General features: G+C 48.6%; 1 protein-coding gene across 11 annotated transcripts in view; it reads right to left on the minus strand.

The window, feature by feature from the left end:
* The window catches only part of LOC110530883 (zinc finger FYVE domain-containing protein 9), a 46,474-nt gene extending 19,864 nt beyond the window's left edge, over positions 1–26,610 (minus strand). For 4 of the 11 annotated variants that reach the window (XM_090182969.1, XM_036986705.2, XM_090182967.1 and 1 more), the window contains exons 1-4: positions 25,659–26,542; positions 10,367–10,684; positions 10,053–10,160; positions 292–1,886 (exon numbers count right to left, since the gene is read on the minus strand). In XM_090182969.1, coding sequence (XP_090039095.1) covers positions 292–1,886; positions 10,053–10,122 — 1,665 coding nt within the window. In that variant the 5' untranslated portion in view covers positions 10,123–10,160; positions 10,367–10,684; positions 25,659–26,542. Of the gene's footprint in view, positions 1–291; positions 1,887–10,052; positions 10,161–10,366; positions 10,685–25,658 lie in introns of those variants that run through there. The other 7 variants (XM_090182970.1, XM_090182966.1, XM_090182968.1 and 4 more) reach the window with 4 other exon arrangements.
* Between the last annotated feature and the right edge of the window lie 294 nt (positions 26,611–26,904).

The following is a 26,904-nucleotide window of genomic DNA, read 5'->3' on the forward strand; positions in this document are numbered from 1 at the left end:
TACATTACACCGGCAGACACACAAACACACCATTACATTACACCTGGAGAGAGAGACCATTATATTGGGTTAACGGCCTGCGCTGAGACACGCCTACACACTCCCTAATCTAGCTCACCAGATTCTAACTAGAAACTGGTTGATAAACTGAAGCAGGTGAATTAACACTGGGGTTGGAGTTAAAACCTACAGGAGGGTCTCTCTCCAGGAACAGGGTTGGAGTTAAAACCTACAGGAGGGTCTCTCTCCAGGAACAGGGTTGAAAAGCCCTGCTGTATAGACTCCACCCACCTTTCCACAGGCCCTGCAGTGATGCCTCCTCTTGGTGAAGGTGAAGCGGACCTCGCACTTCATACAGACTGGAGCCTGGGAGTCAGGGACCCACACGGGGGCTACATCCCCCAGGGAGGAGAGCTGTTTCCTGGGCAGAGCCCCCTGATGATGCTGCCCTGCCTGGAAGTCATTATCCGGGCTGCTCTCTGACACCTCCACCAGGCCCGACGATGATGATGGAGACTCCCCGGTTAGCACCTCCCCCTTTACACCACCACCAGGGTCGCCCGAGGCAAGTACAGTTGCCGTATCCATGATTCCGGCACCGCCACGGTTCTCAAGGTTCTTGTTCTTTCCGCCACCAGTAACGCTGCCGGCGGTGTTAGCAGAAGGCGCCAGCTGGTTCTGGACCTGTTCGTATAGGGGCCGGGGGATCTGGAGTTTGAGACTGACCGGCTGTTTAGGACGTGCCCCGCCGAACGGCAAGCTCACCGGCTGCAAACAACTGTTGTTCAGTTTCTTGGGTAAAGAGCTACCACCTCTTTCTCCTCCTCCTTCGTGCTCTTGCTTGCTCTCCTCCATCTCCTTCTCCTCTGTTACAGAGTCCTCCTTGGAGGGGGGAGGGGTGAGAGACCCTCTCTCTTCTTCTTCTTCTCCTGCAGTAGCCAGGCCGTTAGTGAGAGCCACCTCTCCATTCTGACCTCCACTCTTGTCCAACTCTCCGTTCAACCTCTTCTCCTTCTGAGAAGACTTCCTACACTCTTTTCTCCCCCCTCTCAGTTCTTCCATCACCCCTCCATTCTGTACGTTCCCCCCAGAGTCTTCTCCCGGTCTTCCCTCTCTCCATCCTCCATTCTGTCCTCTCTCCCCAGTGTCCTGTGACTGTCCCCCAGCCATGTCAGCCTCCTCTCGGTCCCTCTCCTGTATGGGTGACGCAACCCAAGTGCTCTCTGGCTCCAGACAGGGGTTAGACTCATCTACTGCCACCTGTCTGTCTGCCACCTGTCTGTCCCCTCCCAGGCTCTCCTCATAGGTAAAGTGTGAATGACTAATGTGAGAGCTTCCACCACTCCTCTCCCCCTCCCTAACCTCAAGAGGGGCATCAGGACGTGGGTCAGAGGGGGCAGGTGGCTGGTGGTTTGAAGGAGTCACCCTTGTTTGGTTCACCTTGCAGGGTTCCTCACTGAGCCCGTTGAGAGCTGGACAAGAGGACCTGATAGAGGTGAAGCCGTTCTCCAGGGCCAGGTGGTGGTGGTGGTAAGGAGGGGGGCTAGAGGAAGCCGGCACAGGGGGAGACAAGCCCTCCTCACCCCCCACCAGCTTGCCGATGTTGGGTTGGGGGAGCGGAGGGCTGTGGACGTCCGCAGTGCGGCCTGGCCTCTCCTCTCCCCAGGAAGGAGGCTTGGCAGCGGGGTGGCGTTTGGAGTCAGGCCCCTGGAAGTCGTTAGAGGACGGGTCGAGGGTTGGGAGGGTCTTGAAGGGGAGAGGACTGTCCCCGTCCCTGGGGTCAGGGGTCAAAGCCAGAGCAGGGTTCAGAGACAGGAAGTGGGTCGGAGGGGCCAGGATCTGACTCCACTTAGCATCCGACAGAGTGGGACTGTCTGTCTCATCATCTAGAAGAGGGGCAGAGAGAGAGAGGGAGAGAGAGAGAGGGGCAGAGAGAGAGAGGGGGGAGAGGGATTATGGGCACGTTCTTCTGCGCAGGCGTTGCCAGATGTTACAACGACTGGATAGGCATTTTAACTATCAGCTAACCACATACGTTATCTGGTGCCCCACAGCACAGTCAATGACGTGGCATGCACCCATTGGTTGATGCATGCAACACCAGAGCAGGGGAACGTGACCTATAAAACCATGATGACACCATCTCCCGGGCACAGTAGGTGGGGGTGACGCACCAGCGATGCCAACCGCTGGGGGGAAAAAACACCAGAGGCGGCTGCTAGCAGTACAGTGTCCTACAGCAGTACAGTGTCCTACAGCAGTACAGTGTCCTACAGCAGTACAGTGTCCTACAGCAGTACAGTGTCCTACAGCAGTACAGTGTCCTACAGCAGTACAGTGTCCTACAGCAGTACAGTGTCCTACAGCAGTACAGTGTCCTACAGCAGTACAGTGTCCTACAGCAGTAGTGTCCTACAGCAGTAGTGTCCTACAGCAGTACAGTGTCCTACAGCAGTACAGTGTCCTACAGCGTTAGTGTCCTACAGCAGTACAGTGTCCCACAGCGGTACATCCCACAGCGGTAGTGTCCTACAGCAGTAGTGTCCTTCACCCCCGCCTGCCGAGCACTTCTTTAACGGTAGTTCTGTTAACGTTACGCAGAGGTTGGTATCTAGCTAGTGTTCCCATCCCTACTCCCGTAGCACTACAGTGTAGTGATTACCCTCCCACACAGCAAATTACAAGTAAAAAAAACTGAAATACATTTACATAAGTATTCAGACTCTTTACTCAGTACTTTGTTGAAGCACCTTTGGCAGCGATTACAGCCACAAGTCTTCTTTGGTATGAAGCTACAAGCTTGACACACCTGTATTTGGGGAGTTTCTCCCATTCTTCACTGCAGATCCTGTCAAGCTCTGTCAGGTTGGATGGGGAGCGTTGCTGCACAGCTATTTTCAGGTCTCTCCAGAGATGTTCATACGGGTGGGTTCAAGTCCAGGCTCTGGCTGCACCCACTCAAGGACATTCAGAGACTACCTGACTACCGAAGCCACTCCTACGTTGTCTTGGCTGTGTGCTTAGGCTCTTTGTCCTGTTGGAAAGTGAATCTTCACCCCCAGTCTGAGGTCCTGAGCGCTCTGGATCAGATTATCGTCAAGGATCTCTGTAGTTTGCGCCGTTCATCTCGCTCTTGATCCTGACTAGTCTCCTTGTCCCTGCAACTGAAAAACATCACCACAGCATGATGCTACCACCACCATGCTTCACCGTAGGGATGGTGCCAGGTTTCCTCCAGACGTTATGCTTGGCATTCAGGCCAGAGTTCAACCTTGCTTTCATCAGACCAGAGAATCTTGTTTCTCATGGTCTGAGAGTCCTTTAGGTGCGTCTTGGCAAACTCCGAGTGGGCTGTCATGTGCCTTTTACTGAGGAGTGGCTTCCATCTGGCCACTCTACCATAAAGGCCTGATTGGTGAAGTGCTGCAGAGATGGTTCTCCTTCTGGAAGGTTTCCCATCTCCAGAATAACTCTGGAGCTCTGACAGAGTGACCATCAGGTTCCTGGTTATCTTCCAGACCAGGGACTTTTCCCCTGATTGGTCAGTTTGGCCCGGCGGCCAGCTCTAGGAAGAATCTAGGTGGTTCCAAACTTGTTCCATTTAAAAAAATGGAGGCCAGTGTTCTTGGGGACCTTCAACGCTGCAGAAATGTATTGGTACCCTTCCCCAGATCTGTGCCTCGACACAATCCTGTCTCTGAGCTCTACGGACAATTCCTTCGACCTCATGGCTTGGGTTTTTACTCTGATACGCACCTGTCAACTGTGGGACCTTATATAGACAGGTGTGTGCCTTTCCAAATCATGTACAATCAATTAAATGTACCACAGGTGGATTCCAATCAAGTTGTAGAAACATCTCAAGGATGATCAATGGAAACAGGATGCATCTGAGCTCAATTTCTAGTCTCATAGACAAGGGTCTGAATATTTATGTAAATAAGGTCTGTTTTTACATTTTTAACACATTTGCACAAATAAAAAAATGTTTGCGCTTCATCTTTATGGTGTATTGTGATGTCATTATGGGGGAGTGTGTAGATTGATGAGGGGTTAAAAAAACAATTAAATCAATTTAAGAATAAGGCTGTAACGAAACGTGGTTTAAGTCAAGGGGTCTGAATACTTTCTGAATGCACTAAACAAATATTTACGTCACTGTTAGTGAGCATTTCTCCCTTTACCAAGACAACCCATCCTCCTGACAGCTGTGGCATATCAAGGAAGCCGATTAAACAGCATGATTATTACAGAAATGAACCTTGTGCTGGGGACGATAGAAAGGCCACTCTAAAATGTGCAGTTTTATCACATTGCCACAGGTTGAGGGAATGTGCATTTGGCGTGCTGACTGCAGGAATGTCCACCAGAACTGTTTACAGATAACTTAATGTTAATTTCTCTACCATAAGCCGCCTCCAACATCATCTTAGAGAATTTGGCAGTACATCCAACTGGCCTCAACTGCAGATCAGGGCCTAATTAATTTATTTGAATTGACTGATTTCCTTATATAAACTAACAGTAAAATGATTGAAATGACTGCATTTCTATTTTCGTTAAGTTATGAGGCCGCAGGGTCTCTGTCCTCTTAAGGCTCAAGAACGTGCTCTTTAGAAAAGCTCTCAAGGACCTCAGCTAATCCGGTTCTCCTCCGGATCTGATGACACCCGTATATAGCTTTGATTGTTGTCTCAGTTCTGGATCATCTTCATCATCATCATTAAAATGTGTGCCTTGGGTGTGAGAAAGGCTCTTTACAAATTAAAATTAATTATTTGTTACTTTGGCTTCACATAGGGACAAGCATATTCCAGGGCTGCGTTCAGCAGGACACAACGTTGGCAAATGTTCATATAGATATGTAGAACAAACCTCTGACTCAAGGAATCATGTCAGTTCTATCTGCAGCTTTCCAAAACGTTTTTTTTTGTAGTTTTTTTTGTATTGAACATGCCCTGGGGCGTACTCATTAGGCCGATTCTGAAACAAAACATTTCTTAAAAAAACGGAAGCAAACAGAACGGAGAGGGAACCACCTGAATTTGTCCAAAAGAAACTAGTGTGTCTGTTTGCTTCCGTTTAGTTCTTAAAAATGGTAAACGGTTTTCCTTAATGACTACAACCCAGACAACCCTGAGCTATACAAAACCCTGCCCACCGTTTGTGTGTATGGAAAGCCTCCGCAAATGAAACTGAGTGGTGGGCAAGCTTCATCCATAGTGGACTCTGCGCCAGTAAGAGGCCGTTCGCCCTCTGCCGTTCACCCTGTGTGCTCTTCCATCCCTCCTCCCCTGTTCTCTCCTCTGAGACCCATCAATCACTCTGGTACATGAACACAGTCTGAGGAATGTGGGAGTCGACGACATTCCTGAACATTCACTTCCCATAACACACACACACACACACCCGACAGTGAGTCACCTTTCAGGAACAGCGGGGGAGAAAAACAATCTCTTTATGACCCATCCAGCTTCATCACAGCATGGCTCCAACCCTATACTGCTGATCTCTGCACTAGTCTTAAATAGACACAGTCAGCAACAACACCCAGTAGACACTGTACTGTGCTATCCACTGTATACAATGATGTCGGAATAGAAGAAGCTGAGATCCACAAAAGTGAAACGATTGTCCCCCCCGGGCGCCACTGGTCCCCCCCCGGGCGCCACTGGTCCCCCCCTCCCCCCCCAGACACTAATGTACATGTCCTCTTGCTCAGTTGTGCACCGGGGCCTCTTTCCACTCCTCTTTCCATTCTGGTTAGAGCCAGTTTGCGCTGTTCTGTGAAGAGTGTAGTACACAGCGTTGTTCTGGATTTCAGTTTCTTGGCAATTTCTCACATGAAACAGCCTTCATTTCTCAGAACAAGAATAGACTGACGAGTTTCAGAAGAAACTTATTTGTTTCTGGGCATTTTGAGCCTGTTATCGAACCCACAAATGATGATGCTCCAGATACTCAACTAGTCTAAAGAAGGCCAGTTTTATTGCTTCTTTAATCAGAACAGTTTTCAGCTGTGCCAACATAATTGCAAAATGTTTTTTAATGATCAATTAGCCTTTAAAATTATAAACTTGGAATAGCTAACACAACGTTCCATTGGAACACAGGAGTGATGGTTGCTGATAATGGGCCTCTGTACGCCTATGTAGGTATTCCATTAAAAATCATCCGTTTCCAGCTACAATAGTCATTTAAAACATTGACAATGTCTACACTGTAATTCTGATCAATTTGATATCATTTTAATGGACAAAAAAATGTTGCTTTTCTTTAAAAAAAAGAAAGACATTTCTAAGTGACCCCAAACTTTTGAACGATAGTGTAAGTACTCAGACCCTTTACTCAGTATTTTGTTGAAGCACCTTTGGCAGTGATTACAGCCTCGAGTCTTCTTGGGTACGACGCTACAAGCTTGACACACCTGTATTTGGGGAGTTTCTCCCATTCTCCTCTGTAGATCCTCTCAAGCTCTGTCAGGTTGGATGGGGAGCATCGCTGCACAGCTATTTTCAGGTCTCTCCAGAGATGCCAAGTCCAGGCTCTGGCTGGGCCACTCAAGGACATTCAAAGACTTGTCCCGAAGCCACTCCTGCATTGTCTTTGGCTGTGTGCTTAGGATCGTTGTCCTGTTGGAAGGTGAACCTTCACCCCAGTCTGAGGTCCTGAGCAGGTTTCATCAAGGATCTCTGTACTTTGCTCTGTTTATCTTTCCCTCAATCCTGACTAGTCTCCCAGTCCCAGCTGAATAACATACCCACAGCATGATGTTGCCACTTCCTCCATGCTTCACCAGAAGGATGGTATTGGCCAGGTGATGAGCGGTGCCTGGTTTCCTCCAGACGTGACGTCTTTGGCCTGAATGCCAAGCGTCAACTTTGGTTTCATCAGAACTGAGAATGTTGTTTCTCATGATCTGAGAGTCCTTTAGGTGCCTTTTGGCAAACTCCAAGCGGGCTGTCATGTGCCTTTTACTGAGGAGTGGCTTCCGTCTGGCCACTCGACCATAAAGGCCTGATTGGTGGAGAAACGCAGAACTGGTTGTCCTTCTGGAAGGTTCTCCCATCTCCACCGAGGAGCTCTGTCAGAATGACCATCAGGTTCTTGGTCACCTCCCTGACCAAGGCCCTTCTCCCCTGATTGCTCAGTTTAGCAATGTGGTCAGCTCTAGGAAGAGTCTTGGTGGTTCCAAACTTCTTTAATTTAAGAATAACATAGGCACTGTGCCCTTCCCCCAGATCTGTGCCTTGACACAATCCTGTCTCAGAGCTCTGCGGACAATTCCTTTGGCCTCATAGCTTCATTATGGGCTATTATGTGTAGATTGATGAGGAAATAAACTAATTTAATAAATTTTTAGAATAAGGCCATAACCTAACAAAAATGTGGAAAAAGTCAAGGGGTCAATACTCTGTAAATCAATATTTAAGGGGGGGGGGGGGGGTGCATGAGATTCTAACCCTTGCCACAATAACGTGGACTATACACCAGTCAGTTAAATAGACCTGATAGTTGCTTTGATGATCAGGACATGCTGTTGGACTAGTTAGTTAGTTAAAGGACACTTCCATCCATGAACAAGTGTTGGAACACATCTAACTATTTCAACAAATTTAAAATTGTCTGATACACTTGTGTTACCTCATGCCAACTGGTCCCGTGTGGCTCAGTTAGAAGACATTGGCGCGAGCAACGCCAGGGTTGTGGTTTATCGATTCCCAGAAGGGAACAAGCACGAAAAAAAAGGTACAAGTTGGTATGAACTCACTAATGGATAAGAGCATCTGCTAAATGACTCCGATGTACATTCATCTGATGGTACCAGCTAGAATTTAGCATCGTCACATTTTGTGTGTAACATTTAACTTTAAAACGCCCACAGCGTTGGTTGTTTGAAGGAACATCTGGTTGTCCCAAACAAGAAAATGCTCACCCAGAAGCAGTGGAGGAACTTAAATCCGGTTTGTCACATCAGCAACCAGGAAGAAAAATTTGGACCAACTTTACTCCACACACAGAGACACGTACAAAGCTCTCCCTCGCACTCCATTTGGCAAATCTGACCATAAATATATACTCCTGATTCCTGCTTACAAGCAAAAACTAAAGCAGGAAGTACCAGTGACTCGCTCAATACGGAAGTGGTCAGATGACGCGGATGCTACACTACAGGACTGTTTTGACAGACTGGAAAATGTTCCGGGATTCACCCCGTGGCATTGAGGAATGCACCACCTTAGTCATCGGCTTCATCAATAAGTGCATTGACGACGTCGTCCCCACAGTGACGGTGTACATATCCCGACCAGAAGCCTTGGGTTACAGGCAACATCCTCACTGAGCTAAAGGCTCAGAGAGCTGCTGCTTTCAAGGAGTGGGACACTAATCTGTACGACTGACGCTCATCGGATGTTGATTTTAATTTTATTAAAAACTAAGCAAGTCAGTTAAGAACAAATTCTTATTTACAATGACGGCCTACCCCGGCCAAACCCTAAACCGGACGACGCTGAGCCAATTGTGCGCTGCCCTATGGGACTCCCAATCACGGCCGGGTTGTGATACAGCCTGGAATCGAACCAGGGTCTGTAGTGACGCCTGAGATGCAGTGCCTTAGACCGCTGCGCCGTGAGCTGCCCAGTGACACAACTCTACCAGAAGAGCTAAATGCCTTTTATGCTCACTTCGAGGCAAGCAACACTGAAGGATGCATGAGAGCATCAGCTGTTCCGGACGACAGTGTGATAACGCTCTCGGTAGCTTATATGAGCAAGACCTTTAAACAGATCAACATTCAAAGCCGCGGAGCTAGACGGATTACCAGGAAATGTACTCAAAGCATGCGCGGACCAACTGGCATAACAGTGGTAGGCCCTGATTACCGACAGCCAATAGGGAGGTGGTCAGAGACAACCTCTCCATCAATGTGAGAAATACAAAATGAGCTGATTGTGGACCACAGGAAAAGGCAGGCCGAACAGGTTCCCATTAACATCGACGGGGCTGTAGTGGAGCGGGTCGAGAGTTAAGTTCCTTCATGTCCACATCACCAACAAACTATCCTGGTCCAAACACACCAAGACAGTTGTGAAGAGGGCACGACAACGCCTTTTCCCCCTCAGGAGACTGAAAAGATTTGGCATGGGTCCCCAGATCCTCAAAAAGTTCTACAGCTGCACCATCGAGAGCTTCCTGACCGGTTGCATCACCGCTTGGTATGTCAACTGCTTGGCAGTTGGCGGCAAAAAGGCTAGTGCGTACGGCCCAGTACATCAGCTTCCTAACATCCAGAACCTATTTTCTAGGCGGTGTCAGACTCCAGTCACCCAAATCAGACTGTTCTCTCTGCTACCGCTAAGGTAAACGGTACCGGAGCACCAAGTCCAGGTCCAAAAGGCTCCTTAACAGCTACTATCCCCCAAGCCAACACTTAATCAAATGGCCACGTGAACTATTTCCATTGATGCTGCTGCCCCCTCAGCCCCTGTTTTTAACACTGCTGCTGTTAGCTGTTTATTATCTATGCAGTCACTATACCCCTACCTACATGTACAAATTACCTCAACTAACCGCACATTGACTTGGCACCCCCAGTATATATAGCGTTGTTATTGTGTTACTTTTGTTTATTAGGTCAATATGTTCTTAACTCTCTTGGTTAAGGGCTTGTAAGTAAGCATATCACTGGTTGCATTCGGGCGCTTGTGACAGATAAAGTTTGATTCTGATGGGAAACGGATGTGGCAGTTCCACACGCTAAGGACTCCAGATTCAACACCCTTTAAAGATGAAGAACCACGTGAACGTCACACACTTGGAACACAGACAAGTGCTCGCACACACCTCAACTCAAATATATATATATGACACCAATTACCCAGAAGCCTGAGGGAGAGGCTGATCCTATTCTCTGCATTCCCTCGCCACCCTCCTTTAATAACCACATAACACGTCCTATAAAACTCTGGAGAGAAGAGGAGACTCTCAGCCCAGCAACAGTACATCTGATTGCTTCATTGACAATTGGCTAATTGGTTAATTGGTCTCACCTTGGTTCTGTTCAAAGTCATCCAGCACCTTGTCCAGGTTGAAGGCCTCTGTCTGGAAGTAATTCTCCATGGGTCAGGTAACTCCACCCTGACACACGCTGCAGGAACCTGTTCATACCACAGGGTTAACAACATAGCCATCAGTATGACTCCCCCCCCCCCCCAGAAGTCCTCTCCAGTAGCAGTCCCAGGTCGTCTCTTCTACCCAGGCTACTCTCAGCCCCCCTCCTCTCCCCCCCGCCCAGAGGTAGTCTTCAGCAGCAGTCCCAGGTAGTCTCTACTCAAAAGCTTCTCTGAGTCCCTTCCCCCCTCACCTGCCCAAAGGTCCTCTTCCTGCCGCAGTCCCAGGTAGCCGTTGTCTCTCTGCAGACCTCTCTCACCTGCCCAAAGGTCCTCTCCTGCCGCAGTCCCAGGTAGCCGTTGTCTCTCTGCAGACCGCTCTCTCGCTCCTCTGCCCAAAGGTCCTCTCCTGCCGCAGTCCCAGGTAGCCGTTGTCTCTCTGCAGACCGCTCTCTCTCTCCTCTGCCCAAAGGTCCTCTCCTGCCGCAGTCCCAGTTAGCCGTTGTCTCTCTGCAGACCTCTCTCTCAGCCTCACTTCCTCATCCAGTCTGGCCAGCGCCAAGCGCCCATACCTGCAACGACAAAAACATGTCACACTTGAGCTCGTCAAGAAATGGCCCGTAGTTTGTGTCCATTTACATCACCTGTATCTCTCACAACGAGTGCACACTTCAGGGAGAAGTGGTAGTGAACGAGTGCACACTTCAGGGAGAAGTGGTAGTGAACGAGTGCACACTTCAGGGAGAAGTGGTAGTGAACGAGTGCACACTTCAGGGAGAAGCGGTAGAGAGAAATAGGAGCAAAAAAGTAGAGCTGGACTACAGTAACACGGCCAATAGGAGCTGGACTACAGTAACACTCCTGGCCAGAGTAAAACCTACACCGTTTCAACTTCAGGGTCATGCCAGTATAAACAAGGACAATAAACCAGAGAGGAGAGACACAGGCTTTACACCAGAGACCTGATATTCTGAGGTGACTGCTTTACAAAAAGGAGCCGACTCCACACATTTTCCACTTAGTTTGAGATGCAAGCTCCCCCCCCCCCCTTCCCCACACACACTGCAGGGTGGAAGACACAGGAGGTTGCTAGTAGAAAATGCTGCTGGAGATGTACAGTATATGGTAAGGGTTGGCCCGCCCCATCCAGCGTCTCAGGGCAGTGACACAGCAGGGTTGGCTCGCTCCATCCATCCAGCGTCTCAGGGCAGTGACACAGCAGGGTTGGCTCACTCCATCCAGCGTCTCAGGGCAGTGACACAGCAGGGTTGGCTCACTCCATCCAGCATCTCAGGGCAGTGACACAGCAGGGTTGGCTCGCTCCATCCAGCGTCTCAGGGCAGTGACACAGCAGGGTTGGCTCGCTCCATCCAGCATCTCAGGGCAGTGACACAGCAGGGTTGGCTCGCTCCATCCAGCGTCTCAGGGCAGTGACACAGCAGGGTTGGCTCGCTCCACCCAGCGTCTCAGGGCAGTGACACAGCAGGGTTGGCTCGCTCCATCCAGCATCTCAGGGCAGTGACACAGCAGGGTTGGCTCGCTCCATCCAGCATCTCAGGGCAGTGACACAGCAGGGTTGGCTCGCTCCATCCAGCATCTCAGGGCAGTGACACAGCAGGGTTGGCTCGCTCCATCCAGCGTCTCAGGGCAGTGACACAGCAGGGTTGGCTCGCTCCATCCAGCGTCTCAGGGCAGTGACACAGCAGGGTTGGCTCGCTCCATCCAGCGTCTCAGGGCAGTGACACAGCAGGGTTGGCTCGCTCCATCCAGCGTCTCAGGGCAGTGACACAGCAGGGTTGGCTCGCTCCATCCAGCATCTCAGGGCATTGACACTGCAGGGTTGGCTCGCTCCATCCAGCATCTCAGGGCAGTGACACAGCAGGGTTGGCTCGCTCCATCCAGCATCTCAGGGCAGTGACACAGCAGGGTTGGCTCGCTCCATCCAGCATCTCAGGGCAGTGACACAGCAGGGTTGGCTCGCTCCATCCAGCATCTCAGGGCAGTGACACAGCAGGGTTGGCTCGCTCCATCCAGCGTCTCAGGGCAGTGACACAGCAAGGTTGGCTCACTCCATCCAGCATCTCAGGGCAGTGACACAGCAGGGTTGGCTCACTCCATCCAGCGTTGAGACACAATGTAGGGTTCAATCTGAACCGGACAGGCTCCTGTCCTCACAGAGACGTGTGTGTGTGTGTGTGTGTGTGTGTGTGTGTGTGTGTGTGTGTGTGTGTGTGTGAGAAGGTGCAGGAGGCTACATGGTTTGTAGCAGTGAGTATGTAGTATGATGTTAGTTACTATACCTACACCTGACCTCATAACAGCAAAGACTGGTCATCGCCTAACCCTAACACAATGTTCTCAGACCATGTAGAAATTATATTTAAACATGTATAGGATCACAGGTATGTTGTAGAAATGATATTTAAACATGTATTGGATCACAGGTATGTTGTAGAAATGATATTTAAACATGTATAGGATCACAGGTATGTTGTAGAAATGATATTTAAACATGTATAGGATCACAGGTATGTTGTAGAAATGATATTTAAACATGTATTGGATCACAGGTATGTTGTAGAAATGATATTTAAACATGTATAGGATCACAGGTATGTTGTAGAAATGATATTTAAACATGTATTGGATCACAGGTATGTTGTAGAAATGATATTTAAACATGTATAGGATCACAGGTATGTTGTAGAAATGATATTTAAACATGTATTGGATCACAGGTATGTTGTAGAAATGATATTTAAACATGTATAGGATCACAGGTATGTTGTAGAAATGATATTTAAACATGTATAGGATCACAGGTATGTTGTATTACTTGCCGAGTGAGCGTGCTAATCTTTTTTGTTGTGTTATTGAGAAAAGAGGACAGCTGATGACGAAACTCAAGTTGTACTGCATTATTTCTGACTCGTGAACCAATTCATGTTGTTAATCCCATGTCCAGGTAGCGAAATATTATTTGATCTAAAAAAACTATATATATATATTTTTTTTTAAAGATAAGTAAATCATAATAACAATTGAAGCTTATCAGAACACTTTGTTGTAGTCATTCATTACAGCTGCAGGGCAGGTTGTAGTCATTCATTACAGCTGCAGGGCCGGTTGTAGTCATCCATTACAGCTGCAGGGCCGGTTGTAGTCATTCATTACAGCTGCAGGGCAGGTTGTAGTCATTCATTACAGCTGCAGGGCCGGTTGTAGTCATTCAATACAGCTGCAGGGCCGGTTGTAGTCATTCATTACAGCTGCAGGGCCGGTTGTAGTCATTCATTACAGCTGCAGGGCCGGTTGTAGTCATTCATTACAGCTGCAGGGCAGGTTATAGTCATTCATTACAGCTGCAGGGCCGGTTGTAGTCATTCATTACAGCTGCAGGGCCGGTTGTAGTCATTCATTACAGCTGCAGGGCCGGTTGTAGTCATTCATGACAGCTGCAGGGCCGGTTGTAGTCATTCATTACAGCTGCAGGGCCGGTTGTAGTCATTCATTACAGCTGCAGGGCCGGTTGTAGTCATTCATTACAGCTGCAGGGCCGGTTGTAGTCATTCATTACAGCTGCAGGGCCGGTTGTAGTCATTCATTACAGCTGCAGGGCCGGTTGTAGTCATCCATTACAGCTGCAGGGCAGGTTGTAGTCATCCATTACAGCTGCAGGGCCGGTTGTAGTCATCCATTACAGCTGCAGGGCAGGTTGTAGTCATCCATTACAGCTGCAGGGCCGGTTGTAGTCATTCATTACAGCTGCAGGGCAGGTTGTAGTCATTCATTACAGCTGCAGGGCAGGTTGTAGTCATTCATTACAGCTGCAGGGCCGGTTGTAGTCATTCATTACAGCTGCAGGGCAGGTTATAGTCATTCATGACAGCTGCAGGGCAGGTTGTAGTCATTCATTACAGCTGCAGGGCCAGGTGTAGTCATTCATTACAGCTGCAGTGCAGGTTGTAGTCATTCATTACAGCTGCAGGGCAGGTTGTAGTCATTCATTACAGCTGCAGGGCAGGTTGTAGTCATTCAATACAGCTGCAGGGCCGGTTGTAGTCATTCATTACAGCTGCAGGGCCGGTTGTAGTCATTCATGACAACTGCAGGGCAGGTTGTAGTCATTCATGACAGCTGCAGGGCAGGTTGTAGTCATTCATTACAGCTGCAGGGCCGGTTGTAGTCATTCAATACAGCTGCAGGGCAGGTTATAGTCATTCAATACAGCTGCAGGGCCGGTTGTAGTCATTCATGACAGCTGCAGGGCCGGTTGTAGTCATTCAATACAGCTGCAGGGCCGGTTGTAGTCATTCATGACAGCTGCAGGGCAGGTTGTAGTCATTCAATACAGCTGCAGGGCAGGTTGTAGTCATCCATTACAGCTGCAGGGCAGGTTGTAGTCATCCATTACAGCTGCAGGGCAGGTTGTAGTCATTCATTACAGCTGCAGGGCCGGTTGTAGTCATTCATTACAGCTGCAGGGCAGGTTGTAGTCATCCATTACAGCTGCAGGGCAGGTTGTAGTCATTCATTACAGCTGCAGGGCCGGTTGTAGTCATTCATTACAGCTGCAGGGCCGGTTGTAGTCATTCAATACAGCTGCAGGGCCGGTTGTAGTCATTCATTACAGCTGCAGGGCAGGTTGTAGTCATCCATTACAGCTGCAGGGCAGGTTGTAGTCATTCATTACAGCTGCAGGGCCGGTTGTAGTCATTCATTACAGCTGCAGGGCCGGTTGTAGTCATTCAATACAGCTGCAGGGCAGGTTGTAGTCATTCATTACAGCTGCAGGGCAGGTTGTAGTCATTCATTACAGCTGCAGTGCAGGTTGTAGTCATTCATGACAGCTGCAGGGCCGGTTGTAGTCATTCAATACAGCTGCAGGGCCGGTTGTAGTCATTCATTACACCTGCAGGGCAGGTTGTAGTCATTCATTACAGCTGCAGTGCAGGTTGTAGTCATCCATGACAGCTGCAGGGCAGGTTGTAGTCATCCATTACAGCTGCAGGGCCGGTTGTAGTCATTCATTACAGCTGCAGGGCAGGTTGTAGTCATTCATGACAGCTGCAGGGCCGGTTGTAGTCATTCATGACAGCTGCAGGGCCGGTTGTAGTCATTCATGACAGCTGCAGGGCAGGTTGTAGTCATTCATGACAGCTGCAGGGCCGGTTGTAGTCATTCATTACAGCTGCAGGGCAGGTTGTAGTCATCCATTACAGCTGCAGGGCAGGTTGTAGTCATTCATGACAACTGCAGGGCAGGTTGTAGTCATTCATTACAGCTGCAGGGCAGGTTGTAGTCATTCATGACAGCTGCAGGGCAGGTTGTAGTCATTCATGACAGCTGCAGGGCAGGTTGTAGTCATTCAATACAGCTGCAGGGCAGGTTGTAGTCATCCATTACAGCTGCAGGGCAGGTTGTAGTCATTCATGACAGCTGCAGGGCAGGTTGTAGTCATCCAATACAGCTGCAGGGCAGGTTGTAGTCATTCATGACAGCTGCAGGGCAGGTTGTAGTCATCCATTACAGCTGCAGGGCAGGTTGTAGTCATCCATTACAGCTGCAGGGCAGGTTGTAGTCATCCATTACAGCTGCAGGGCAGGTTGTAGTCATTCATTACAGCTGCAGGGCAGGTTGTAGTCATCCATTACAGCTGCAGGGCAGGTTGTAGTCATTCATTACAGCTGCAGGGCCGGTTGTAGTCATTCATTACAGCTGCAGGGCCGGTTGTAGTCATTCATTACAGCTGCAGGGCAGGTTGTAGTCATTCATTACAGCTGCAGGGCAGGTTGTAGTCATTCATTACAGCTGCAGGGCAGGTTGTAGTCATCCATTACAGCTGCAGGGCAGGTTGTAGTCATTCATTACAGCTGCAGGGCAGGTTGTAGTCATTCATGACAGCTGCAGGGCCGGTTGTAGTCATCCATTACAGCTGCAGGGCAGGTTGTAGTCATCCATTACAGCTGCAGGGCCGGTTGTAGTCATTCATGACAGCTGCAGGGCAGGTTGTAGTCATTCATGACAGCTGCAGGGCAGGTTGTAGTCATTCATTACAGCTGCAGGGCAGGTTGTAGTCATTCATGACAGCTGCAGGGCAGGTTGTAGTCATTCATGACAGCTGCAGGGCAGGTTGTAGTCATCCATTACAGCTGCAGGGCAGGTTGTAGTCATCCATTACAGCTGCAGGGCAGGTTGTAGTCATTCATGACAGCTGCAGGGCAGGTTGTAGTCATTCAATACAGCTGCAGGGCCGGTTGTAGTCATCCATTACAGCTGCAGGGCAGGTTGTAGTCATTCAATACAGCTGCAGGGCCGGTTGTAGTCATCCATTACAGCTGCAGGGCAGGTTGTAGTCATTCAATACAGCTGCAGGGCAGGTTGTAGTCATTCATGACAGCTGCAGGGCAGGTTGTAGTCATTCATGACAGCTGCAGGGCCGGTTGTAGTCATTCATGACAGCTGCAGGGCAGGTTGTAGTCATTCATGACAGCTGCAGGGCAGGTTGTAGTCATTCATTACAGCTGCAGGGCCGGTTGTAGTCATCCATTACAGCTGCAGGGCAGGTTGTAGTCATCCATTACAGCTGCAGGGCCGGTTGTAGTCATTCATGACAGCTGCAGGGCAGGTTGTAGTCATTCATGACAGCTGCAGGGCAGGTTGTAGTCATTCATTACAGCTGCAGGGCAGGTTGTAGTCATTCATGACAGCTGCAGGGCAGGTTGTAGTCATTCATGACAGCTGCAGGGCAGGTTGTAGTCATCCATTACAGCTGCAGGGCAGGTTGTAGTCATCCATTACAGCTGCAGGGCAGGTTGTAGTCATTCATGACAGCTGCAGGGCAGGTTGTAGTCATTCAATACAGCTGCAGGGCCGGTTGTAGTCATCCATTACAGCTGCAGGGCAGGTTGTAGTCATTCAATACAGCTGCAGGGCCGGTTGTAGTCATCCATTACAGCTGCAGGGCAGGTTGTAGTCATTCAATACAGCTGCAGGGCAGGTTGTAGTCATTCATGACAGCTGCAGGGCAGGTTGTAGTCATTCATGACAGCTGCAGGGCCGGTTGTAGTCATTCATGACAGCTGCAGGGCAGGTTGTAGTCATTCATGACAGCTGCAGGGCAGGTTGTAGTCATTCATTACAGCTGCAGGGCAGGTTGTAGTCATTCATGACAGCTGCAGGGCAGGTTGTAGTCATTCATGACAGCTGCAGGGCAGGTTGTAGTCATCCATTACAGCTGCAGGGCAGGTTGTAGTCATCCATTACAGCTGCAGGGCAGGTTGTAGTCATTCATGACAGCTGCAGGGCAGGTTGTAGTCATTCAATACAGCTGCAGGGCCGGTTGTAGTCATCCATTACAGCTGCAGGGCAGGTTGTAGTCATTCAATACAGCTGCAGGGCCGGTTGTAGTCATCCATTACAGCTGCAGGGCAGGTTGTAGTCATTCAATACAGCTGCAGGGCAGGTTGTAGTCATTCATGACAGCTGCAGGGCAGGTTGTAGTCATTCATGACAGCTGCAGGGCAGGTTGTAGTCATCCATTACAGCTGCAGGGCAGGTTGTAGTCATCCATTACAGCTGCAGGGCAGGTTGTAGTCATTCAATACAGCTGCAGGGCAGGTTGTAGTCATTCATGACAGCTGCAGGGCAGGTTGTAGTCATTCATTACAGCTGCAGGGCAGGTTGTAGTCATCCATTACAGCTGCAGGGCAGGTTGTAGTCATTCATTACAGCTGCAGGGCAGGTTGTAGTCATCCATTACAGCTGCAGGGCAGGTTGTAGTCATTCATTACAGCTGCAGGGCAGGTTGTAGTCATCCATTACAGCTGCAGGGCAGGTTGTAGTCATTCATTACAGCTGCAGGGCAGGTTGTAGTCATTCATGACAGCTGCAGGGCAGGTTGTAGTCATTCATTACAGCTGCAGGGCAGGTTGTAGTCATCCATTACAGCTGCAGGGCAGGTTGTAGTCATTCATGACAGCTGCAGGGCAGGTTGTAGTCATCCATTACAGCTGCAGGGCAGGTTGTAGTCATCCATTACAGCTGCAGGGCAGGTTGTAGTCATCCATTACAGCTGCAGGGCAGGTTGTAGTCATTCAATACAGCTGCAGGGCAGGTTGTAGTCATCCATTACAGCTGCAGGGCAGGTTGTAGTCATCCATTACAGCTGCAGGGCAGGTTGTAGTCATTCAATACAGCTGCAGGGCAGGTTGTAGTCATCCATTACAGCTGCAGGGCAGGTTGTAGTCATTCAATACAGCTGCAGGGCAGGTTGTAGTCATCCATTACAGCTGCAGGGCAGGTTGTAGTCATTCAATACAGCTGCAGGGCAGGTTGTAGTCATCCATTACAGCTGCAGGGCAGGTTGTAGTCATTCAATACAGCTGCAGGGCCGGTTGTAGTCATCCATTACAGCTGCAGGGCCGGTTGTAGTCATCCATTACAGCTGCAGGGCAGGTTGTAGTCATTCATGACAGCTGCAGGGCAGGTTGTAGTCATTCATGACAGCTGCAGGGCAGGTTGTAGTCATCCATTACAGCTGCAGGGCAGGTTGTAGTCATTCATGACAGCTGCAGGGCAGGTTGTAGTCATTCATGACAGCTGCAGTGCAGGTTGTAGTCATTCATGACAGCTGCAGGGCAGGTTGTAGTCATTCATGACAGCTGCAGGGCAGGTTGTAGTCATCCATTACAGCTGCAGGGCAGGTTGTAGTCATCCATTACAGCTGCAGGGCAGGTTGTAGTCATCCATTACAGCTGCAGGGCAGGTTGTAGTCATCCATTACAGCTGCAGGGCAGGTTGTAGTCATCCATGACAGCTGCAGGGCAGGTTGTAGTCATTCATTACAGCTGCAGGGCAGGTTGTAGTCATCCATGACAGCTGCAGGGCAGGTTGTAGTCATTCATTACAGCTGCAGGGCAGGTTGTAGTCATTCCTTACAGCTGCAGGGCAGGTTGTAGTCATTCATGACAGCTGCAGGGCAGGTTGTAGTCATCCATTACAGCTGCAGGGCAGGTTGTAGTCATTCATGACAGCTGCAGGGCAGGTTGTAGTCATTCATGACAGCTGCAGTGCAGGTTGTAGTCATTCATGACAGCTGCAGGGCAGGTTGTAGTCATTCATGACAGCTGCAGGGCAGGTTGTAGTCATCCATTACAGCTGCAGGGCAGGTTGTAGTCATCCATTACAGCTGCAGGGCAGGTTGTAGTCATCCATTACAGCTGCAGGGCAGGTTGTAGTCATCCATTACAGCTGCAGGGCAGGTTGTAGTCATCCATGACAGCTGCAGGGCAGGTTGTAGTCATTCATTACAGCTGCAGGGCAGGTTGTAGTCATCCATGACAGCTGCAGGGCAGGTTGTAGTCATTCATTACAGCTGCAGGGCAGGTTGTAGTCATTCCTTACAGCTGCAGGGCAGGTTGTAGTCATCCATTACAGCTGCAGGGCAGGTTGTAGTCATCCATGACAGCTGCAGGGCAGGTTGTAGTCATTCATTACAGCTGCAGGGCAGGTTGTAGTCATCCATGACAGCTGCAGGGCAGGTTGTAGTCATTCATTACAGCTGCAGGGCAGGTTGTAGTCATTCCTTACAGCTGCAGGGCAGGTTGTAGTCATCCATTACAGCTGCAGGGCAGGTTGTAGTCATCCATGACAGCTGCAGGGCAGGTTGTAGTCATTCATTACAGCTGCAGGGCAGGTTGTAGTCATCCATGACAGCTGCAGTGCAGGTTGTTGTCATTCATGACAGCTGCAGGGCAGGTTGTAGTCATTCATTACAGCTGCAGGGCAGGTTGTAGTCATTCATTACAGCTGCAGGGCAGGTTGTAGTCATCCATGACAGCTGCAGGGCAGGTTGTAGTCATTCATTACAGCTGCAGGGCAGGTTGTAGTCATCCATGACAGCTGCAGTGCAGGTTGTTGTCATTCATGACAGCTGCAGGGCAGGTTGTAGTCATTCATTACAGCTGCAGGGCAGGTTGTAGTCATTCATTACAGCTGCAGGGCAGGTTGTAGTCATTCATGACAGCTGCAGGGCAGGTTGTAGTCATTCATGACAGCTGCAGGGCAGGTTGTAGTCATTCAATACAGCTGCAGGGCCGGTTGTAGTCATTCATGACAGCTGCAGGGCAGGTTGTAGTCATTCAATACAGCTGCAGGGCAGGTTGTAGTCATTCAATACAGCTGCAGGGCAGGTTGTAGTCATTCATGACAGCTGCAGGGCAGGTTGTAGTCATTCAATACAGCTGCAGGGCAGGTTGTAGTCATTCAATACAGCTGCAGGGCCGGTTGTAGTCATTCATGACAGCTGCAGGGCAGGTTGTAGTCATTCAATACAGCTGCAGGGCAGGTTGTAGTCATTCAATACAGCTGCAGGGCAGGTTGTAGTCATTCATGACAGCTGCAGGGCAGGTTGTAGTCATTCATGACAGCTGCAGGGCAGGTTGTAGTCATTCAATACAGCTGCAGGGCAGGTTGTAGTCATTCAATACAGCTGCAGGGCAGGTTGTAGTCATTCATTACAGCTGCAGTGCAGGTTGTAGTCATTCATTACAGCTGCAGGGCAGGTTGTAGTCATTCATTACAGCTGCAGGGCAGGTTGTAGTCATTCATTACAGCTGCAGGGCAGGTTGTAGTCATTCATTACAGCTGCAGGGCAGGTTGTAGTCATTCATTACAGCTGCAGGGCAGGTTGTAGTCATTCATTACAGCTGCAGGGCAGGTTGTAGTCATTCATTACAGCTGCAGGGCAGGTTGTAGTCATTCATTACAGCTGCAGGGCCGGTTGTAGTCATTCATGACAGCTGCAGGGCAGGTTGTTGTCATTCATTACAGCTGCAGGGCAGGTTGTAGTCATTCATGACAGCTGCAGGGCAGGTTGTAGTCATTCATGACAGCTGCAGGGCAGGTTGTAGTCATTCATGACAGCTGCAGGGCAGGTTGTAGTCATTCATGACAGCTGCAGGGCAGGTTGTAGTCATTCATGACAACTGCAGGGCAGGTTGTAGTCATTCATTACAGCTGCAGGGCAGGTTGTAGTCATTCATGACAGCTGCAGGGCAGGTTGTAGTCATTCATGACAACTGCAGGGCAGGTTGTAGTCATTCATTACAGCTGCAGGGCAGGTTGTAGTCATTCATGACAGCTGCAGGGCCGGTTGTAGTCATTCATTACAGCTGCAGGGCAGGTTGTAGTCATTCATTACAGCTGCAGGGCAGGTTGTAGTCATTCATTACAGCTGCAGGGCAGGTTGTAGTCATTCATTACAGCTGCAGGGCAGGTTGTAGTCATTCATTACAGCTGCAGGGCCGGTTGTAGTCATTCATGACAGCTGCAGGGCAGGTTGTAGTCATCCATTACAGCTGCAGGGCAGGTTGTAGTCATTCATTACAGCTGCAGGGCAGGTTGTAGTCATTCATGACAGCTGCAGGGCAGGTTGTAGTCATTCATGACAGCTGCAGGGCAGGTTGTAGTCATTCATTACAGCTGCAGGGCAGGTTGTAGTCATTCATGACAGCTGCAGGGCAGGTTGTAGTCATTCATTACAGCTGCAGGGCAGGTTGTAGTCATTCATGACAGCTGCAGGGCAGGTTGTAGTCATTCATGACAGCTGCAGGGCAGGTTGTAGTCATTCATGACAGCTGCAGGGCAGGTTGTAGTCATTCATTACAGCTGCAGGGCAGGTTGTAGTCATTCATTACAGCTGCAGGGCAGGTTGTAGTCATTCATTACAGCTGCAGGGCAGGTTGTAGTCATTCATTACAGCTGCAGGGCAGGTTGTAGTCATTCATTACAGCTGCAGGGCAGGTTGTAGTCATTCATTACAGCTGCAGGGCAGGTTGTAGTCATTCATTACAGCTGCAGGGCCGGTTGTAGTCATTCATGACAGCTGCAGGGCAGGTTGTTGTCATTCATTACAGCTGCAGGGCAGGTTGTAGTCATTCATGACAGCTGCAGGGCAGGTTGTAGTCATTCATGACAGCTGCAGGGCAGGTTGTAGTCATTCATGACAGCTGCAGGGCAGGTTGTAGTCATTCATGACAGCTGCAGGGCAGGTTGTAGTCATTCATGACAACTGCAGGGCAGGTTGTAGTCATTCATTACAGCTGCAGGGCAGGTTGTAGTCATTCATGACAGCTGCAGGGCCGGTTGTAGTCATTCATTACAGCTGCAGGGCAGGTTGTAGTCATTCATGACAACTGCAGTGCAGGTTGTAGTCATTCATGACAGCTGCAGGGCAGGTTGTAGTCATTCATTACAGCTGCAGGGCCGGTTGTAGTCATTCATGACAGCTGCAGGGCAGGTTGTAGTCATTCATGACAGCTGCAGGGCAGGTTGTAGTCATTCAATACAGCTGCAGGGCCGGTTGTAGTCATTCAATACAGCTGCAGGGCAGGTTGTAGTCATTCATTACAGCTGCAGTGCAGGTTGTAGTCATTCATGACAGCTGCAGGGCAGGTTGTAGTCATTCAATACAGCTGCAGGGCAGGTTGTAGTCATTCATTACAGCTGCAGGGCAGGTTGTAGTCATTCAATACAGCTGCAGGGCAGGTTGTAGTCATTCATTACAGCTGCAGGGCAGGTTGTAGTCATTCATGACAGCTGCAGGGCAGGTTGTAGTCATTCATTACAGCTGCAGTGCAGGTTGTAGTCATTCATTACAGCTGCAGGGCAGGTTGTAGTCATTCATGACAGCTGCAGGGCCGGTTGTAGTCATTCATGACAGCTGCAGGGCCGGTTGTAGTCATTCATTACAGCTGCAGGGCCGGTTGTAGTCATTCATTACAGCTGCAGGGCCGGTTGTAGTCATTCATGACAGCTGCAGGGCAGGTTGTAGTCATTCATGACAGCTGCAGGGCAGGTTGTAGTCATTCATGACAGCTGCAGGGCAGGTTGTAGTCATTCATGACAGCTGCAGGGCCGGTTGTAGTCATTCATGACAGCTGCAGGGCCGGTTGTAGTCATTCATGACAGCTGCAGGGCCGGTTGTAGTCATTCATTACAGCTGCAGGGCCGGTTGTAGTCATTCATTACAGCTGCAGGGCCGGTTGTAGTCATTCATTACAGCTGCAGGGCAGGTTGTAGTCATTCATGACAGCTGCAGGGCAGGTTGTAGTCATTCATGACAGCTGCAGGGCAGGTTGTAGTCATTCATTACAGCTGCAGTGCAGGTTGTAGTCATTCATGACAGCTGCAGGGCAGGTTGTAGTCATTCATGACAGCTGCAGGGCAGGTTGTAGCATGAGTGGAAGTAGGGAGAAACCGCATTTTATAGCTAATAAAAATAAAAAGTGTTGAACAACGTGTTGACAGTGCTGAGTAACAACTTGAACGTAGTCATAAAAACAGCAGCGCGCCTCTGTATTCGTTGAAGCCTTCACATGGTTTTAACAGTTTTGAAATCTCACAGTATCAACTTGTCAGTGAGCTCAAGGTTCTCTTTTTACAGTCTATGGCTCGAGGAAACGGTGCAGTCAAGGTGATCAGAGCTATCCCGATTGGCCAACGGTAGGCCTGTAGGTGCACTTGTTCTCAAGGCCTGGCGTGTAGAAGTCTTCAGACACATGAAATGATTCAAAATGGGAACACTTTGCCTTCCGACACTAAATCTGCTAAATCAAGTGCACGTACCGCCAACAACACAAAACAAATAATAAAAAAAGAGCCATCTTTGTTTGTTTTTTTACAGAAATGTTTGGCGATCGACTAGGAATGCCTTGGAGACCGACCAGTCGATCAAAGGGTTGGTGACCACTGCACTAAGCTAATAACTGTGAACAAGGGTCAGCCATCTTTCCTTCGGCAGTAGCTCAAACTGTCGTGTTTACCAGCTGACAAAATTTTACAAGGTGATTTTACTCCTGACTCAAGAGTTTGTCTGAGCAGCATCTTATCGTCCTCCTAAAAACCTACTCTGAGCAGTGTCTTATCACCATCCTAAAACCAACTCTGAGCAGCGTCTTATCACCATCCTAAAACCAACTCTGAGCAGTGGCTTAACAAATCACCCTAAAACCTACTCTGAGCAGTGTCTTATCACCATCCTAAAACCAACTCTGAGCAGTGGCTTAACAAATCACCCTAAAACCTACTCTGAGCAGCATCTTATCATCCTAAAACCAACTCTGAGCAGTGGCTTAACAAATCACCCTAAAACCTACTCTGAGCAGCATCTTATCATCCTAAAACCAACTCTGAGCAGTGGCTTAACAAATCACCCTAAAACCTACTCTGAGCAGTGTCTTATCACCATCCTAAAACCAACTCTGAGCAGTGGCTTAACAAATCACCCTAAAACCTACTCTGAGCTGGGAGTATTTTTAGTCTTATAAAACAGGTTAACTGGATTCCTGGAACCTTTTCTGATATGTTTTGTGAATAAGGGAACTGATCCATGTCCACTTTTTAAAAATGGGGATCTACAAAGGCTGAACGGATCAATCTGCAATCCAACTTCAAGACGCTTGATAAATACGTCACCTAGATTCTTGGATTGGCCAGGATCTTCCACTTACTCTAACACAACCATCCTACACAAGGAATCAGTTCAATACTTAATAATAATAATAATAATAATAAATATTATTATTGTTATTATTATTATTATTCCATTAAACAGTTGATAGTTAGTCTGGCCTCTTGAAAGTAAGCTACTACTTCACTCCAGGAACCACTTACCCAACAACAGCTGTGTGAAGTAGTTGAAGCCATAACAGGCCAAAAATAAGCTCCACTTAGGTCACATTCAGTACCTTGTCAACAATAATGGAACCCTAGGTCGTGACATTTCATAATATACTATAACATAGCTTAGCTATCATTAAAAGAAGCAACAGCTAGTTAGTTGTTTATGGTTAACTTGTGGCCAGGCAGTTTATGGGGTTTGCCATCAGCACAAGGGTCTGATGCTGGGGTCCTATGCTAGTAGCTAAAACCTAAATGTGATGCAGAGGCAGCACAAGTTACAGTCAATAACGTGAAGGCTACAATGTTGTATCAACACGATCAAATGTAGCTAAATAGCAACACCAGAGATAATGTCTCCAAGTAGCTGTTGTGGACAACGGATATATTGTCGCCTGTAAATCACCAGTATAATGTTGCCAGGGGCTACTGTGTTGCTGTGATCATGGACAGGCATATCGTCCTATATTATTATTATGGCTAAAAGCCTGGGGCACCGATTGTTTCTGAACAAAGCTGACACGCTAAAGCAGCCTAAATGTAGTCCACTACCAGCCTGGACATTAGCTGGCGTTATATCCCGTCGGTTAGCTGGCTTGCTAATGTTGTTTGTGTGGCTTTGCTACTCCACGTTTGGCGGCTAACGAGAGACAAGATACTGAAGTAGGCAATGTTACAATTAGTCACATATGCGTCATCTTTATAACATGTCCCTATCAGATCTTATAATGAGGACTTCCAGACTGCCATAAATATAATACATAATCGCCAGCATTAGGACACAATGGCCGAAGCCGAGTGACTGTGTACCGTCAGAGACTAGATTACATGGAAAAACAAACCCACGGTATAAACTATACTCACCGGTGGAATTCCCATCATCCCGAGTAGTGCCACGAAATCCTCCCGTTGGTATCCCTCATTCTCTCTCTCTCACACACACAGAGAGATCATTTACAACGATCGCCTTTTAAAAAAATGAGATTTTACAAGTCTCGCCGTGAAAACCAGAACCCACAACCACTTCCAGTTCTGTTGTTGCCAGACTCGAACAGCAGAAGTCGGAAAGTAATAGTTGTGCGACAGCACTCAAGAATCCCTCCTCCCCCAAGGGTTAACATGAGGAACGGTTACCGGAGCTGCGACAGCAGTAAAAAGCACGACATCTTGGCTCAACCCATCCGAATAGTGACCGAGTCCGGCATTAAAAAACGAGCTCCACGGTTAAGTCAAAACGACACTCATTTCATAACCTTGTGAGAGGGCTTTTCCAGACAACAGAAAAGGCCGCAAAGCCAGAGCAAGAATAAACAGCAGCACAGCGCCCCTTGATCCTGAGGAAATACGTCTTAAAACGACACCCAATTCCCTATCTAGTTCAATGCAGTCAAAAGTAGTGTACTACATGAGATAGAACTTCGTCTCGCCATCATTAAACGTAACCGATGCAATCATTTTGACATAGGCTTTCACATTGGCTATGGAACCATGCAATGATGTGATTAGCCTGAAGCCCCGATGTTGAATTTGCAATGAATTCTTATGTCAGGCAGAAATTAATGATCAGGAAAGTTGTTTCCAGACAGTATATTGAATTAAATTATATGTGAACTTGCTTGTCCGTGCGGTTGGTCCTTTTTTGGAGGAAGGAACGTGAGAGAATATATCCGCAGGAAAGTAGAATTAGATCAACTTTTCAAAGCGCTCACCTGAAGCATGCGTAGATAGAACCATGTAAACACGTGCACGATCTCGGCAGGTATGAACGCGTCTGTTTTCATCTGGTGCGCATGTCTCAGGTGACCTGCGCTCTGAACAGGTGACTTAGTTATACTTCTCTGTGGATACATAGTCTCACCTTCCTCCCTGTTTAAATATAATTATATTTAACATTCTGGTTTGTGAGAGGTATTTTCCAAACAAATGTATGGCATTAATCACAGACTTTGAACCAGAGGTATCACAGTCTGGTTGTCAGGCAAAGAGGTGACCTAGTTTAGAAAATAGCCTCTACATTGTCACACACATTCCTGGTGAGGCTCTATTCTGTAGTCTTGTGATTCTTTATTTAACCAGGTAAGTCAGTTAGGAGCAAACTATTTTTTACAAT

The sequence above is a fragment of the Oncorhynchus mykiss genome, chromosome 8 (assembly GCF_057628025.1).
Source record: "Oncorhynchus mykiss isolate SJ-2025 chromosome 8, ASM5762802v1, whole genome shotgun sequence".
Taxonomy (NCBI): domain Eukaryota; kingdom Metazoa; phylum Chordata; class Actinopteri; order Salmoniformes; family Salmonidae; genus Oncorhynchus; species Oncorhynchus mykiss.